This window comes from Nerophis ophidion, linkage group LG09 (assembly GCF_033978795.1).
Source record: "Nerophis ophidion isolate RoL-2023_Sa linkage group LG09, RoL_Noph_v1.0, whole genome shotgun sequence".
NCBI classification, from domain to species: domain Eukaryota; kingdom Metazoa; phylum Chordata; class Actinopteri; order Syngnathiformes; family Syngnathidae; genus Nerophis; species Nerophis ophidion.
Window position 1 is genome coordinate 37205900 of NC_084619.1, and position 19302 is coordinate 37225201.

At 39.0% G+C, this 19302-nt stretch overlaps 1 protein-coding gene across 4 annotated transcripts in view; it reads right to left on the reverse strand.

Moving 5' to 3' along the window:
• The window catches only part of thada (THADA armadillo repeat containing), a 251417-nt gene that overhangs the window by 90695 nt on the left and 141420 nt on the right, over positions 1-19302 (reverse strand). For all 4 annotated transcript variants that reach the window (XM_061910918.1, XM_061910920.1, XM_061910919.1 and 1 more), the window contains 2 exons: positions 11189-11292; positions 9135-9217 (listed from right to left, as the gene is read on the reverse strand). In XM_061910918.1, the coding sequence (XP_061766902.1) occupies positions 9135-9217; positions 11189-11292 (187 nt within the window). The remainder of the gene's footprint in view (positions 1-9134; positions 9218-11188; positions 11293-19302) is intronic.

Consider the following 19302-nt stretch of genomic DNA (forward strand, 5'->3'; position numbering starts at 1 on the left):
TTTATTTAGCAATTAATCAGAACCCTATAGAAACTCTGTTTCAAAAAATGACTAGCGACAAATCTAGTGAAGAGACTTTTGGACACTGACATCATGAATTCATGTATCGCTATTCTCCCCAATCTAAAATCACTTAAAACAGGTAGCTTAGTCTTCTCTGTAAGGAAAGTTTCCAGTTAGTGCTAAATTTATTTTTTATCATGTTTATTACTTACTTTTTGGAAAGATGTCATGGCTATTAATTAAAAAAAATGATGATTATATCATGATATTTACCCCATACCTACTGAATCAACATATTTCTATTTTTTTTGTAAATTTAGTAATGCAAAGTTGAAACTTAACAATCAAAAACTATATATAAAACACAATTACATTACAGGTGTACTGAACAATGTTTCGACGTCAATTACATGTATTAACTGTAAATCTTTGAAGTTATTTATGGAGAGGGTAATAGAGGGTTTAAAAAATCAACACAGTATTTAAGTTCGCCCCTTATTGTTGTGACAAACAATTTTTTAAGCAAAAAAAAAAAGCCAATAGTACAATATAACTAAGCTAAACAAATATACTATCAACTACTCATTCAAATATCTAAGAAAGAAGCAAAATAAAAATAATCAACCGTAAAAATTCATGAATAAAAATTAAACACTCACAGACAACCAATAGGGATACAGAGCCAACATCTCAACATCAATGGTATAAATGGAAATAACGGAAGAGAATACCAATACAATACACAGCAAAAAAATGTGCTGCAGCAGGGGTTATGGATTAAACAAAAGCATTTGACACAATTAATCGCAGTATCTTAATAACATATTAGAAAGGCAAGGAATCAGAGCGTTGGTCTAGAACTGGGTTAAAAGCTACTTAACCAACAGAAACCAATACGTGAAGATAGGCGAACATACTTCTAAACTTACTTACTTACTTAGGCCTTAGTATTCCACGAGGAACATAGGCCGGTCTTGTGCCCTTCGGTCGAGTTGTTGCCATGACAGCCCCTCAGCCCTCATCTCCTGTTCCGTGCTTCTTATCAAGGTTGTTTTTGGTCTCCGCCTGTTTCTTTTTCCCTGTGGGTTCCATGTTAGTGCCTGCCTGTTTGGTGATTGATTTATTGGGTTTTCTGAGTGTTTGGCCTATCCAGCTCCTCTTCGTTCTCCTGATTTAAAGTCCACTGGTTATTATTTGGTGAGTTCCCGCCGATTGGCATTGGTGATGGTGTTTGGCCAGTGGACTCCGAGGACCTATTGGTGGAACTATTGGTGGTTTTCCATGTTTCTGATCCGTACAGCAGGATGGATTTGACATTTGAGTTAAATATTTCAGTTTGGTTTTGAGATAAATGTTTTTTGCTCTCCATATGTAGTTTAGCATTTTGAATGATGTTCTTGCTTTCCCTATTCTGGAATTGACATCTTCATCTGCCCCTCCATCTACACTAATTATGCTCCCCAATTATGTAAAACGAACTACCTCCTCTAATTGATTATGGTCCATTGTAATTGGTGCATTGTTCTTGTTATTGATACGCATGACCTTTGTTTTTTGTGAATTGATCTTAAGTCCAAGAAATGCAGCAGCTCTTTGTAGTTTTTGTGATTTGTCCTGCATCTGTTGGTGAGTGTGAGCCAGGAGAGTTAGATCGTCTGCAAAGTCCAGGTCCTCCAGTTGTTCTGTAGGGCTCCACTGTATGCTGGTTTTGCTGTTTTTGGTTGTTTGATTCATGGTCCAGTCAATACAGAGGAGCAAAAGGAAAGGCGGGAGTAGACATCCTTTCCGCACCCCAGTCAGGGTCTCGAAGGCCTCCGATGGGCATCCGTCATGTAGTACACGACATCGCATCCCTTGGTAGGTGCTCTTGATGATGTTGATGAGCTTCGGTGGGATGCCATAGTGTACCATCAGTTTCCACAGTGTCTCACGGTCGACACTGTCAAACGCCTTTTTAAAGTCTATGAAATTAATATATACCGATGAGTTCCATTCCATGGATTGTTCTATTATAATCCTGAGGGAAGCAATTCGGTCAGCACAAGATCTTCCATTTCTGAAACCAGCCTGGTTTTCTCTCAGTTGTGCATAGACCAATTTCCGCATCCTTTCTAGTAGTATGTGGTTGAGCACCTTCCCTGGCGTTGAGAGGAGCATAATTCCGCTGTAGTTTTTACACTCCCTGAGGTCTCCTTTCTTGGGAATCTTTATGATGTTGCCATCTCTCCAGTCTGATGGGACTTTTTCTTCCTCCCAGATAGCTTGCATGAGATGGAAAAGCATGCTGGAGGATGTTTCGATATCTCCTTTGAGAGTTTCTGCTGGTGGTAGCTCATCTGGCCCTTCTGCCTTTCCTGCTCTCAGGGCTTTGATGGCCTTCCTGATTTCCAGTTGCAGTTTATTTCAAGCATGATTGGAGCTGGTGGAATATCTGCAGTCAGTTGAGGTGGCTCTCTGTTGAGTAGGTCTTGAAAGTGATCAGTCCATCTCTGGAGTTGGTCTTCTTTGGTTGTGAGGAGTGTACCATTTGTGTCTTTAATATGCATTTGGGCTTGTTTAAATTTGCCGGTGAGCATCTTTGTGGTTAGATAGAGTTCTTTCAGATTATTCTTTCCTATTGCTTCCCCTGCCTGCTGCCTGCACATACTTCTAAAGAGCTGAAAATATTTTATGGTGTACCTCAGAGATCAATGCTTGGACCAAAATTGTCCAATCCTTATATAGACGACATTAAATAACAAAGGACCTCTAGTTAGTATTATTTGCAGATGACAAAACAGTGTTTTGTTCAGGAGAGAACACACAAAAGCTAATACAAATAATAACAGAAGAAATGAACACTTTAAAAAGATGGTTTGACAAAAACAGACCATCTTTGAATCTCAGTAAAACTAAAATAATGTTATTTGATAACAGTAGAAGGGAAAGTCAAACACAAATACAAATAGACTGAGTAAACATTGAAAACGTAAAATAATAGATGACAATAGATGACAAATTGAACTGGAAACTTTATGTAAAAAAAATACGACATAAAGTAGCAAGAAAGACGTCAATAATGAATAAAGCAAAATATGTTCTGGACAAAAAAAAAGTCCATATTCTCTACTGCTCACTTGTGTCACCATATCTGAGTTATTGTGCAAAAATATGGGGAAACAACTACAAAAGTACACTTCATTCATTAACGTGTTACAAAAAAGTTCAGTTAGAATAATACATAATGTTGGATATAGAAAACATACAAAGCCTTTTTTATTGAATCACAAATAAGAAAATGCAACGATTTGGGGCATTTGCAAACAGCTAAAATTATGTACAAAGCAAACTATAACCTGCTACCCAAGAATGTACAACAATTCTTCTCAACAAGAGGAGAAATACAACTTTAAAAGGAAAATCTAATTGAAAACATTTATGTGCGCGTACAACACTTACCATATCGGTATGTGCTTGCTTTGATTTCCTTGGATTAACCAAAGAAAGCACCAGTATGATCCAGTTATAAAGAAACAACTGGAAATATGTGATGCATTACATCGTATCGTATGGATGTTCGAAATAAACTGACACTGAACTGTACGTAACATTTACAGTGCATCCGGAAGAATTCACAGCGCTTCACTTTTTCCACATTTGTTATGTTACGGCCTTATTCCAAAATTAAATACATTCATTGTTGGCCTAAAAATGCTACACACACACACATTATTATATAATGTGAAATTATTTTTTTGAGGTTTTTAAAATGTTTGAAAAATAAAAAGCTACAAAATCTTATGCGCATAGTATTCACAACCTTTGCTCAAGACTTTGTTGATGCACCTTTGGCAGCAATTACAGCTTGAAGTATTTTTAATTATGATGCCACAAGCTTGGCACACCTATCTTTGGGCAGTTTTGCCCATTTCTTGTTGAAGCATCTCTCAAGCTCCATCAGGTTAGCTGTTGATGCACAGCTATTTTCAGATCACTCCAGAGATGTTTCAATCAGATTCAAGTCTGGGCTCTGTCTGGGCCACTCAAAGACATTTACATTGTTGCCCTGAAGTATTTTAAAATGTTGGCTCTGTGCTTAAGATTGTTGTCCTGCTGAAATATGGAACTGCTTCCCCAGTCTGAGTTCAAGAGCAGGTTTTCTTTCATCATGTTTCTGTAAATTGCTGCATTTATCGTTCCCTCTATTCTGACTAGTCTCTCAGATCCTGCCTTTGAAAATCATTGCCACAGCATGATCCTGCCACCGCCGTGCTTTTGTAGGGATAGCATCACCTTAGTGAGCGGTACCTGGTGTCCTTTAAGCAAGACGCCTAGTATTCACGCCAAAGAGTTCAATCTTTGTCTCATTAGACCAGATCATTTTGTTTCTCATGGTCTGATGGGGAATTGCTAGAGATTGTTGTTCTTCTGGAAGGTTCTCTCCTCTCTCCACAGATGAATGCTGAAGCACTGAAAGAGTTCTTGGTCACCTCCTTGACTGGGGCCCTATCGCTCAGTTTATACGAGCTGCCAGCTCAAGGAAGAGTCCTAGTGGTTCCAAAACTCTTCCATTTACAGATGATGGAGGCCCCTGTGCTCATTGAGACCTTCAAGGCAACAAATATTTTTCTGTACCCTTCCCCAGATTTGTGCCTTAAGATGAACCTGTCTCAGAAGTCTACGGAAAATTCCTTCAACTTCCTTCTAGGTTTGTGCTCTGCCATGCACTGTCAAGTGTGGGACCTTATGTACAGGCAGGTGTGTGCCTTACCAAGTCACGTCAAATTATCACTCCACTTAAGCTGTAGACACATCTCAAAGATGATCAGTTGAGACAAGATGCATCTGAGCTCACTTTTGAGCTTCATGGCAAGGGTTGTGAATACTTATGTACATGTGATTTATTAGTTTATTTATAATACATTTTCAAAACAATTTAAAAAATAACGGTTTTACCATGTCATAATGTGGCATTGTGTGTAGAACTTTGAGGACAAAAAATAATTTATTCTATGAGGTCGTAACATATAAAAATGTGGAAAAAATGAAGCGCTACTTTCCGGATGCAGTGTAAAATCCCCTGGGTTTTGCCCTCAAAATCCTCCTGTGTCCAGAGACATATCCCCTGAATTTGCAGACACTGACAAAATCTAAAATAATATGTACCTAATCACTCCAGTATCAATCATATGCTGATACTACTCTTGGTGTTGTGTACTAGCTGCAACAATACTGTTGTTACATTATCCTTTTTCGAGACTCCTATTATTGTACTTGTTTCCTGTTCCTGTTAAGAGCGGTTTTCTGTCTGCTGTAACAGGGTTCCACCTATACTTCCTAAATTTTACTAAGCACTTATTTCTTGGTGTTTTAAGATAGATTATGACAGTGTTTTTCAGCCTTTTTTGAGCCAAGGCACATTTTTTGCGTTGGAAAAATGCGGAGGCACACCACCAGCAGAAATCACGAAAAAACGAGACTCAGTTGAAGTAAAAAGTCATCGTTGCAATTGTTGGAGATGACTTTAAAGCATAACCAAGCATGCATCACTATAGCTCTTGTCTCAAAGTACGTCTACTGTCACCACCTGTCACATCACACCCTGACCTTTTTGGACTTTTTTGTTGTTTTCCTGTGTGTAGTGTTTGTTCTTGTCTGGTGCTCCTATTTTTTGGCATTTTCCTGTAGCAGTTTCATATCTTCCTTTGAGCAATATTTCCCGCATCTACTTTGTTTTAGCAATCAAGAATATTTCAGTTGTTTTTACCCTGTGATAAGGGAATAACCGATAGAAAATGGATGGATTATCCTTCTTTGCGGGGACATCATTGATTGTCATGTACGGATGTACTTTGTGGACGCCGTCTTTGCTCCAAAGTAAGTCTTTGCTGTCGTCCAGCATTCTGGTTTTGTTTACTTTGTAGTTCAGTTTTAGTTTTGTTTCCGCATAACCTTCCCTAAGCTTCAATGCCTTTTCTGAGGGCCACTCACCTTTTGTTTATTTTTTTCTTTAAGCATTAAATACCCTTTTTACCTTCACACTGCCTCCTGCTGTTTCCAACATCTACAAAACAATTAGCTACCGGCTGCCACCTACTGATATGGGAGAGTTTTACACATTTATTCTAGACAGCACCGACACTCAACAACCACACATCATTTGCAGACTACAAACAAGGACACATACCATCCAGCACATGGCCTCTTCAACCTGCTACCCTCTGGAAGGAGGTACAGATCAATTCGCACCAGGACTACCAGAATGTCTCACAGTCTGTGAGACTGCTAAATGAACAGCCTGCCCCTTTAATGCCCCCGACCATCTTAATACCTCACTCTTCACCGCCTCAATAATTGTGCTCTGGACATTGCATTGCTGCAGCATCAACGCAACACCCATTAGACATCTGACTGCTCCCCCCCACGTCCCTCAATACGTGTTCTCATAAACAAATGCTAAGCTAAACTGTTAACTATGGTCAACCTGCACATCAATGCAATTTCTTTGCCGCTGGACAAAGCTCAAACGAAATCTCGTTGTCATGTATGACTTAAGTGTTATTTATGACAATGACAATAAAAGGAATTGATTGATTGAAGTACTAGTTTGCAAAAAACATGTTTTACCCCAAATAGGTGAAATTAAATCATCTCCCACGGCACACCAAATCGTATCTTACGGCACACTAGTGTGCAGCGGCACAAAAAATAATAATAAAAAATGCAATTCATTTGCTGAAACGAAGGTGATTATATTGACTCAGCTCCACGATGTGTATAGAAAAAAATAATAGCTGCTAGCTCGTCAGCCGAGGAACAAAAAAACATCCAGAGGTGATCAGTGTTTGGGATTGGCATTAAAAATAATTAATTGGCAATGGGCACATTAATGGGGAACGTTTTAATGAAAATCGGTTGAACAATCCGCACATACCTATATTGTAGCATATATTATAATGAATATACAATAATTTGGTTATGGAAGAGTATGGCATTTTTCTACGCAGTCAAAAATTATACTGGTATTTTCAGGATCTATTGTATGATCCAGCGCAGTGGTTCTCAAATGGGGTGGTGCATACCCCTGGGGGTACTTTAAGGTATGCAAAGGGATACGTGAGATTTTTTTTTAAAATATTCTAAAAATAGCAACAATTCAAAAATCCTTTATAAATATATCCATCCATTTTCTACCGCTTATTCCCTTTCGGGGTCGCGGGGGGCGCTGGCGCCTATCTCAGCTACAATCGGGCGGAAGGCAGGGTACACCCTGGACAAGTCGCCACCTCATCGCAGGGCCAACACAGATAGACAGACAACATTCACACTCACATTCACACACTAGGGACCATTTAGTGTTGCCAATCAACCTATCCCCAGGTGCATGTCTTTTGGAAGTGGGAGGAAGCCGGAGTACCAGGAGGGAACCCACGCATTCACGGGGAGAACATGCAAACTCCACACAGAAAGATCCCGAGCCTGGATTTGAACCCAGGACTGCTGGAACTTCGTATTGTGAGGCAGACGCACTAACCCCTCTGCCACCGTGAAGCCCCAATAAATATATAAATATATTTATTGAATAATCCATCCATTTTCTACCGCTTATTCTCTTTGGGCTCTCAGGGGGCGCTGGTGCCTATTTCAGCTACAATCGGGTGGAAGGCGGCGTACACCCTGACAAGTCGCACTTCATCGCAGTATTTATTGAATAATACTTCAACAAAATATTCATAAACTGAGAAAAGAAATGCAACAATGCAATATTCAGTGTTGACAGTTAGATTTTTTGTGGACATGTTCCATAAATATTTATGTTAAAGATGACTTTTTTTGTGAAGAAATGTTTAGAATTAAGTTCATAAATCCAGATGGATCTCTATTACAATCTCCAAAGAGGGCACTTTAAGTGGATGATTACTTCTATGTTTAGAAATCTTTATTAATAATTGAATCACTTGTTTATTTTTCAACCAGTTTTTAGTTTTTTTTGTATTTTTTTTTCCAAATAGCTCAAGAAAGACCACTACAAATGAGCAATATTTTGCACTGTTATACAATTTAATGAATCAGAAACTGATGACATAGTGCTTTATTTTACTTCTTTATCTCTGTTTTTCAACCAAAAATGCTTTGCTCTGATAAGGGGGTACTAGAATTCAAAAAATGTCCACAGGGGGTACATCACTGAAAAAAGGTTGAGAAACACTGATCTAGCCCAACACCCATGTTGAAATGACATTCTTGACACAGGTAGTTTGACTACAATAAATGCCAGTTCCAACTGGCTACTCAATCAATCAAAGTCACGAGTGTCTCAAAGGTGTCAGAGTTGCCACTGACAGTTTGTTTGTGTTTTAGTTTCGCCTCTGTGTGTTTAGTATTTCCGGTCCTTAGTTCCTGTCTAGTGCTCTTATTTTGGTTCAGCTTCCTGTTTGTCTCCCTGTGTCCTGTTTTCACTCAGCTGCGGCTGATTGGCATCTGGTCACACCTGATGTCAAAAAGCCAGCTCCTACTTTGCCTGCTTTGTTCCTCCAGTCAGTGCTGGATCATTGTCGTTGCCACATGTCGCTCCTGTTGTGTCAATGTCATTTTCTACTTGTCATTCCTACTGGTCGTGTGAATGCAGCGTAGCGGTAAGCTATATTTGGTAGATGTTTTGTAGCTTACTGTTTTTTGTTCCCTGCTTCCGATTAGTTTGTTCATAGCCCTTAGTTTGTTATATCCGCCCACGTGCACGCTTTTGGTTTGAACCCTTTGTTTGGTTTTGTCTTAGTATTTATATTAAAATCATGTTTGCTCACTCCATGCCTGCCTCCTTCTCTGTATCTTGGGGTTCGTCAACAAATAACTCTGACAAAAGGGCTGCACACGCCACAATGACATCCTCAGCTCAGATCCCACATCAGGGCAAGAAAAAAGTAAATCCAACGGGAATACAATGAGAAACTTTGGAGGTGACTGCAAATGTAGGGACCCCCCTACTAAATGCATCTTACAATTTTCACACATTATTATTATTTTTTAACCATTTTCAGTTGGATAGAGCAATTATTCTCAACCTGCGAGGCTTGTATTGATTTGTACATAAACTGAGTATTTATTGATCCAGTTTATAGATAAATATACATAATTTTTACAGAGCTACTCACCGCACAAAAGACTAATCCTTTGCCCACACAGGCACACCAACACATCCAGAAAGGCGCCTCTGGTGACCACACAGCTATTCTCTCTGTAGTGTGAAAAAAAATAGAAAAATACAATTAAAGTTGCCATGTTGTATAATAAAAAAAGAAAATCAAATATAGCACAAATAAAGAAATACTTTTATTCTGAACCTGCTTAAAATGAAATACAAAACATTAAAAGACCATGAAGTCCAGCAGCAGAAGATCACAGAATCTCTTAAATACGAAGCCAAGAGCGAAAGCGATTTACTGAATGTGGTTGTTTGTGTCTAGTGTTGGTGCCTGTGAAGTTTGTCCTCGTCTAAGATGTCACACACTGCACAATCTGATACTTGATTAAATATATCAAAGTTTAAATTTACTCAATCAAGCAGAGACAATTAAGGCATTTAATTGTAAAATGTTTACATCCGCTTCTTAGTGGTGTTTAAGTGAAGTAACTTGTGTGGCAAGTGTGTGCTTTGGCGCAGCCTCAATCAAGACTTTACTTACGGTGCAATGAATGCCCACAATTGAGTGAGAACAAGGGAGGCGGTGTGTGAGCTTCACATCATGTTTTCATCAAGCAGATATTAAAACATACACACACGTATACCCATAAACGCAGAAGCGAGGGATCATAAAAGGTTTGTTGTTAGCTCAGGAACCTTACAAAAGAGGCTGTAACGAGACCAAGAGGTCAACCCAAATAATTTAGATATCCTTAAATGTAATTTCCAACAGTTGTCAAGTAGGGAAGAAGGTTTGTTTTTAAATTAAAGTATGGAAATGTATGGAATTGGTGTCAAGATGCCCCTAAATAGTCTTGGATGACTTTTTCAAGAAAAAATTTAAATAGTTAACTCCTTAGTTTTTTGTCTTTTAGGATTTTACACAATGGTTTTGTAACAAAACAATTATTACCCTCAAAAAGTTTAAAGGGAAAGCTATAGTTTAGTTTTTAGCTCATTAGTATTTGTCTTTAATATTTTACTCAACAGGTTTATAACAAAACAGTTGTTACTCTTAAAATGTGTAAAGAACTGTAGTTTAGATTGTTATAAATGCTAGCTAACTAGTAGTTACACAGTTGTTAGCCTTGATGTTAGCAAGAAATTACATTCTCTCTAGGGTTAATTGTCACATATATTCATTTCAAAGATATTACATATACAGTTCGCTGGCCTAAATATGTGTTTACTGTTCATTTTCCTTGCACATTTTATGTTTTTTTAGATTGTTCTATTAAAATAATATTGTGAAAACGAACCACTTCGATACGATTTTTTTTTGGCTGATATCGGACCAATATCCGACATCAATATTGGCGCGGGACATCCCTGGAACTAAGATATATTTGATATACATTATATTGATCAGAAAAATTTTACCCCAGGTTTGCTTGGATTAATACTTTTCAAATAGTGGGGTGGGGGTTGTTGTAGTCTTAACAGTTTAATCAACTGTTAAGACTACAACAACGCCCATATTATATTTTTCTTCTATATACTTTCTATATAATATTGGACTGGAAAACTGTTGAAACCAAAGTTATGGGACTTGCCTTATTCTTTGATCCAATTGTTAGATGATCAAATAAAAAGACGCTCGTTGCTCTGGCGAGCAAGTATTCACTTTGTCATCCTAATTGAGACTCATCAGTGTAACCATGCGAAGCTCGCAGGGCTACTGTTGCTAACCCAGCGACCCTGTGTTCTCTGCTGATGGCATGCACACAGAGAATAATAGAGACCCAGTCTTGACCTCAGCAAGAGAATAAAAAGGAGGGAGGGGGTGGTAATCAGTGCTCCATCTCAAGACCTCAATTTTGGGTTGGAGGGCCAAAGGTAGAGGAGAGGATGGGGGGGGAGTGGTGGGGCAGGGGAGCAAGACAGCAGGCAGCCTCTTTGAAATTGAAGCCTAGGCATGACATGAAGCGGACATGGTCAGGCAGGGAATGACCGTCAACACAGGGAACTATTCTTCTGCTGAGGGAGACGGGATGCTTATCTGCACATGCATGTGTCTAAGATTACCGAGAGGCAAGCCACATGCACTGAAGGACAGTTTTCCCGATCCCATTCTCTGCTGGCGGTGGCCTGTGTGACTCACTCCGGTAGGACTGCAGGAGAAACAGCACCTGAATAAACAGAAAAGTATGCATGTAAACATAATTATGTAACAGGCAGTGAAGTTATTCATTTTGTCCAGATGATAGTATGTTGTAATAGTATGTTCTTACTTTCTTCTGTGTGATGGGCAACAAAATTACTTAATCCAAAATGTTTGTGTTAGTTTACAGGAGCTATATTGACTGTGCTGTTGTACAAGTAAACATTTCTCCAAAGTTGTTTCTGCTTTCGCTCCTTATAAATCGAAAAATATACAAGAATACCTTCTTGTCACCTATTAATTATTTATAGTCATTTATTATCAGATCTACAAATAACAAATACATTTTTTATATTTAAATGGGTTGCTTGATTAAACTAGAAAAGCACTCAAAGAGCACTGACCTCTGCTAAGCCCCATCTCCCAATAGTAAACCAGCCCTGAATTCAGGCGGTGATGCGGATCACACCCAAAATGTAAGGACTTGTTCCTTTTCTCATTTCTGCCTTTTTTTCAAAGTCTAATTTCACATTTCTGCCTTTTTTTTTAAAAAAGTCTAATTTCTCATTTCTGCCTTTTTTTTTAAAAGTCTAATCACGCACGCACGCACGCACGCACGCGCGCGCGCACACACACACACACACACACACACACACACACACACACACACACACACACAAACAACATAATAGGAATGATCAGTATCAGGCCCAACATCTAATCAGTTGTTCCTTACCCAATTTCAGACATTTTGGGAAAGTTTCATGAAAATCGGTACATAACTTTTTGAGTTATGTTCTCTAACTAACTTACTGACAGTCAAACTAGCGGCAATGATTACACATCCTCCTGACAGAGGTAAAAATTACCAACTTTCAATCATTGTTGGCATCTACAACATGTGCATACATTTCACACATAAGATGGGATGCTCAAGTTACATGATATTGTGTGATGCTGTGGTGGCTGGGAGTGTTCAAAGGCCAGGATACTGAATAACTGACTGACTGGCTGGGTGGCTGGCTGGCTGGCTGGGGTGTATATTCTGGGCTATGGTAAGTATACTCTTAAGGTCTGGGCCATGGCCACAGACCAATAGGAAGCCATTCATTACACTATGCAGGGAAGGCAACATGGGGGAAAACCAGGCTGACCACGTTGCACTGAGCCTGGCCTACCCCTTCTGTTCTCCTTCAGTCTCCACGCCCAGGCAACACCCACTGGCTCACAAAAACAGCCCTGACACTCCTTGGTCTCTCTTCCTCTTGTTGTCACTTTTAAAGGGTTTTTCCATCACAAAGATCCAGTGTCATATGGAATCCCAAACCAAATACTGAATCACTCAACTGTTTTGACAAATGAAAATGTGCTACTGGGGGATGGTTTATCCCAGACAATGGCAAACTAAGGCCCACAGGCCACGTACGGCCATCCAAACAAGTAATGTTTTTCTTAAACTTTAACAATGGGGTTGTAGCCAGCAATATGATAGAATCAATATTTTGATTTGCCATTACCGTAAGTGTTTAACTATCAAAATAATTCCAAGTGTAACTGAAGCTAGAGACTAGGCGCTTTCTAATAAAATACGGATCATTACGGTGATCATAAGGACTGTGTCACAGCAACTCCCAGGAAACAAGGCTTTGGTCCGAAGCAAGGTAGGTGGGAGTCTGTTTACAAAGTACTGCAAACCTGTGTGGAAGGCAAAAGAAGTAAACTTTCTATGACGAAGATCTAGAAGTTCTAGAACATCAGTAAGAATATTTCATGACAGTCATCCTTAAATCAGTATTCCCTAAAATTCTGTAAAAGTATTAACACGTTTGTTTCTAAACGTAGGGTTGACAAATGCTGACACAAACGTGCAAATATTCTGCTTGCCAGTTAATGTATTAATGGTCCGGGTACTCCGGCTTCCTCCCACCTCCAAAGACATGCACCTGGGTATAGGTTGATTGGCAAAACTAAATTAACCCGAGTGTGTGAATGTGAGTGTGAATGCTGTCTGTCTATTTGCGTTGGCCCTTCGATGAGGTGAAGACTTGTCCAGGGTGTACACCACCTTCTGCCTGAATGCAGCTGAGATAAGTTCCAGCACCCCCCGCAACCCAGAACGGGACAAGCGGTAGGAAATGGATGGGTGGATGGGTCAAAACTAGTAAAATAATCCTGCATGAAAATTTCCTTAAGAGATCTCATGAAGATTTTGATTTCTTATTTTATATCTGAAAGACAAATAGTACAAATTAAAATTGACCAAACAGCCTTCATGCAAGGTAAAATGTGTTGTAAGGATCTCCCAGACCAGACAAGTACAGCAGATACAAACGAGGACAACTAGTTTACTTACTAAACTAACTTCCATCCATCCATTTCCTACCGCTTATTCCCTTTTGGGGTCTCTTGACTATGTCTATTTCATAGCCTGAAACAGACAATTCTAACATGAAAATATTCATAAACTGGTATCCTTCTAAAGAGTACATTCAATATCAACAATAAGTATATAAAGCAAACACAAAACACAAATAAAACCTCTTTTCTCTAGTGAGAAGTTTAACAACTTGTATGTGTGTATTTCTGTATGTGAATCTGTGTTGCAAAAAGCCTTAATCCTTATTTTGGCCTCTATGGCCTAGTATAAATAGTGGTGGTGGATGTGAGCTCCGCTCAGACTCTGTTATCAGCCTGCCCCGCTTTCCCTCCTACTGCCGCAACCACAGACTAACCACATGATGCAGTGCGTACACACATATACAATTGTGTGAGTGCAGTGTGAGCAGTCAATTCATGGCTTGGTCCAGTACAGCATAAGCACTAAGGCTCATAAATCAGCATTCACATAAAACCTAAAAGATGTTGGGCAAAGCGGGTACGGACCCAATTAGGCAAAAAATAAATAAATAAATAAAAAGACTCTACTAAAGACAGAAACACCAACTCTTGACTGAATTTTTGCCGGGAAAAAAACCCATACCAGAACAGAATTTTTGTTTTTCATATACTCAGTTAAACAATTTAAGGTATGTGCATGTTTGTGTAGATGCAAGTCATATATAATTACATTTGTTGTAAAACTGTATCATAGAAAAACCCAGCAACATGGATAGAGATGGGGATTGAAAACTGGTTCTTGTTCAGAACCGGTTATTAGTGTATCAATTTCTTGAAATCGCTTGCCATTTTGTCAAGCGATTCTCTTAGTGACGCTTCCGGGTGGGGATGACGTCATTACACAACGTGTGTACTGTGTAGTGACGTCAGATCTCAAGATGGTGATGCCTAGTTGAAACAAACACTAACATTTTCCAAGAAAAGATTGCAATACCACTACTATTTGAGAGCAGTAGACAACAGAGGAGAAACAGATGAAATGGATGCTGCCAAATCCATTGACGGTTGCATTCCACTGAATAGAAGAAACACCACCACCATGCCAGTCATCGTAAAGCTTGCCAACAGGAAATCTGAAATGGCACTACAGAAGTAGGAAAAAACAAACTAAAGAGTACAAATGTATACTTGAACAGGCACCTCACTAGGATACGATAAGATAGACTTGTATTTATCCCACAATAGAGAATTTACATTGTGCAGTGCAGGATTTTATAAACAGGAACACAAGTAAAATACAATAAAAAACAAAAAAATATAAAATACTACATATTGTGCACTAAATACAAGTGTATTTAATCTTGTATTTATAAATACAAGATTAATAAAACAAAAAAGAAAAGGACCTCAGTCTCATCAAGAGTTGTAGGTGACTTTGACCCTTCTTGTACACAGCATTTGAATTGTAAGTCCAGTCCAAACCAACATCGACATTCAACACAACGTTCCAGAAAATTACTGAACGAGAAGATTTGGATTTATGGACATTCATATAGCAACACAAAAAAAGGATAAACAGGAAAATATGGAAACCTTCCGCAACATACATAATAACACAACGTTCATAATAGTCTGGAACTGGAGGATGACACAGATCCAGATATTTTTTTCCTCCCTGATCAGGAATAATTGTTTTCATCATACAGATTAACAATATAATAGCAACATTAAATTTGACAACAAACTGTCAATTCTTAATTTCAACAGCAGAAGCCTTTATGCAAACTGCAAATACATTAAGCAGTTTTTGGAACATTTCAACGAACCCTTAAAGGGGAACATTATCACAATTTCAAAAGGGTTAAAAACAATAAAAATCAGTTCCCAGTGGCTTGTTTTATTTTTCGAAGTTTTTTTCAAAATTTTACACATCCCGGAATATCCCTAAAAAAAGCTTTAAAGTTCTTGATTTTCGCTATTTGTGATGCGACTGTCCATTTCCCTGTGACGTCATACAGTGCTGCCAATACAAACAACTTGGCGGTTACCACAGCAAGATATAGCGACATTAGCTCGGATTTAGACTTGGATTTCAGCGGCTTAAGTGATTCAACAAATTACGCATGTATTGAAACAGATGGTCGGAGTATGGAGGCAGATAGCGAAAACGAAATTGAAGAAGAAATTGAAGCTATTGAGCGAATAGCTATTAACGCTCTTCTGCCATAGCATGGGTGTACCTAATGAAGTGGCCCATTGCATGGCTGCCTTAATAGCATCGCCGGTAAAATGTGCGGACCAAACGATCAGGACTTTCGCATCTTGTGACACTGGAGCAACTTAAATCCATCAATTGGTAAGTGTTTGTTTGTACATACAGCTAGCGTAAATAGCATGTTAGCATTGATTAGCTGGCAGTCATGCTGCGACCAAATATGTCTGATTAGCACATAAGTCAACAACATCAACAAAACTCACCTTTGTGATTTCGTTGACTTAATCGTTGCAAATGCATCTGCAGGTTATCCATACATCTCTGTGCCATGCCTGTCTTAGCACCGCCGGTAAAATGTGCAGACACTCTGGCACATTGAATGGGGGTCTGGCGGCAGATTTCTTGTCAGTGGTGCAACTTGAATCCCTCCCTGTTAGTGTTGTTACACCCTCCGACAACACACCGACGAGGCATGATGTCTCCAAGGTTACAAAAAATAGTTGATAAAACGGAAAATAACAGAGCTGAGACCCGGTGTTTGTAATGTACAAATGAAAATGGCGGGTGTATTACCTCGGTGACGTCACGTACTGACGTCATCGCTACAAGACCGATAAACAGAAAGGCGTTTAATTCGCCAAAATTCACCCATTTAGAGTTCGGAAATCGGTTAAAAAAATACATGGTCTTTTTTCTGCAACATCAAGGTATATATTGACGCTTGCATAGGTTTGGTGATAATGTTCCTCTTTAAGAGCAGGGGTCTCAAACTCACTGGATGCAGAAACTGGGTGAGGCTGGGCCGCAAGTAAACATTTCTTAAAAAATTAAACATGCACTTTTTAATGAATTCACCTTCTATGAATGGCTTTCCCGCCCTAGCAACATACTTGCCAACCCTCACGATTTTTCCGGGAGACTCCTGAATTTCAGTGCACCTCCCCACAATCTACCGGTGCAACCATTCTCCCGAATTTGTCCCAATTTTCACCCGGCCGACATTATTAAGGGCTGCCGTGACTGCACTGCCTTTAACGTCCTCTACAACAGTGGTTCTCAACCTTTTTTTTTACTGTGAATTGTGAACATTTTTTTAATTCAAGTACCCCCAAGCAAAGCATTTTTGGTTGAAAAAAAAAGATAAGGAAGTAAAATAAAGCACTATGTCATCAGTTTCTGATTCATCAAATTGTATAACAGTGCAAAATATTGCTCATTTGTAGTGGTCTTTCTTGAACTATTTGGAAAAAAGATATAAAAATAACTAAAAAACTTGTTGAAAAATAAACAACTGATTCAATTATAAATTAAGATTTCTACACATAGAAGTAATCATCAACTTAAAAGTGCCCTCTTTGGGGATTGTAATAGAGATCCATCTGGATTCATCAATTTAATTCTAAACATATCTCCACAAAAAAAGAAATCTTTAACATCAATATTTATGGAACATGTCCATAAAAAGTCTAGCTGTCAACACTGAATGTTGGATTGTTGTATTATTTTTTCATAGTTTATGAACTTACATTCATATTTCATTGAAGTGTTATTCAATAAACATCTACCTGTTTTCACAATCGATGACGGAAACTACAAGAAAAGGAACGTGGATGACAAAAACACACTTCAAAACTATGCACAGAGAAAAGTATGAATGGTCTTAAGATGATCTCAGAGAACAACATTGGGACAATGTATACAGTGAAACTACTGTAGATTATGCACAATGGTAATTTATTTAATACTTTATGACCTACATTGTTCATGGAAACAACTTAAGAGCAAAAGAAGAACAATCAACCATGGATGACAACGGGACTTAAAAATACTTGTCATAAATGATGATGCTTGTCATTTATAAAAAACATCTACAAAGTATATGAACAAGCTAACCAGAATCTTACCAACAAAGAGTATTAGTCATGTATTAGACATGAACAAAATCGATATGAGAGCAACATGGGGCATCTTAACTAACATTGAAAATGGCACTAAGAAGGATAAACCTAAATAATTCTCAGAGGGAAACATACGAATGACAATATGAACAAAGTATTGAAAAGCTTTAATAACACTTTGTAAATATTGGCAAACTGCGATGAGGTAGCGACTTGTCCAGGGTGTACCCCGCCTTCCGCCCGATTGTAGCTGAGATAGGCGCCAGCGCCCCCGCGACCCCAAAACGGAATAAGCGGTAGAAAATGGATGGATGGAAATATTGGCAAATTCAATCAATCAAAGTTTTTTTTATATAGCCCTAAATCACGAGTGTCTCAAAGGGCTGCACAAGCCACAACGACATCCTACGCTCAGCTCCCACATAAGGGCAAGGAAAAAAAACAACCCAATGGGCTAAAACGAGAAACCTTGGAGGGAACGCTACAACGAGAAACCTTTGAGGGGAACGCAAATTGGGGGGTAAAGATTTTATATGCTAGGGCACTCCAATAATTCTACAATAATTTGGCTTAGCTTGGCTCAAAGGTTCGAGATTTGCAGCGTAACAAAATCCCACAGACCTCACTCTTTGGGCTGCAGTCTACTCCAACGTCAGACCCTCTTCTTCGTACTCGCTTCTATAAGCAGCAGTTCATCCTCTGTTCGTAAATTCAGCTTCAAAAAGATAAGGTTGTGAATCCTCATTTGTCTATACATAGTCGTCTTTGTTATCTATTACCAAGTCTGCCATGATTACAACACACTTGCGTGTTTGTTTGCGGAAGTAGGAACACACAATAGATGCCGGAAGTTGGATGTGCGCTGCTATGGAAACGGACATTACTGCGCCAGAAAAGGAAATTCTGCTAATAATTAAAATGATCAAATTACTGTAAATATTGTATATATGACAGTTTTTTATGAAGTTGTCTGTCACTACATTATATAGACTTGCAGTGTGTATATAAAATATTGATGGAAGGTTTTGAAATTATTTTAGAGGGCCTTGAAGGCTACAACAGGGGCTCCTATTAGCCGCATCTAGAAAGCGTTTTTTCTCATCTTTAAAATTTGTAAATTACATTAACAACATCCAGTAGTTTGATTTTATTATTATCCATTTCACCTTCTGATGGATTAAAAACTAACACCAATATGAGCATTTTAAAACACTGCCAGACTCCATTCCACCTATTTGACTGACAAACGTCATCACATCATTTATTTAGAAATCATAAATAACATCCATCCATCCATTTCCTACCGCTTATTCCCTTTTGGGGTCGCGGGGGGCGCTGGCGCCTATCTCGGCTACAATCGGGCGGAAGGCGGGGTACACCCTGGACAAGTCGCCACCTCATCGCAGGGCCAACACAGATAGACAGACAACATTCACACTCACATTCACACACTATGGACCATTTAGTGTTGCCAATCAACCTATCCCCAGGTCCATGTCTTTGGAAGTGGGAGGAAGCCGGAGTACCCGGAGGGAACCCACGGATTCACGGGGAGAACATGCAAACTCCACACAGAAAGATCCCGAGC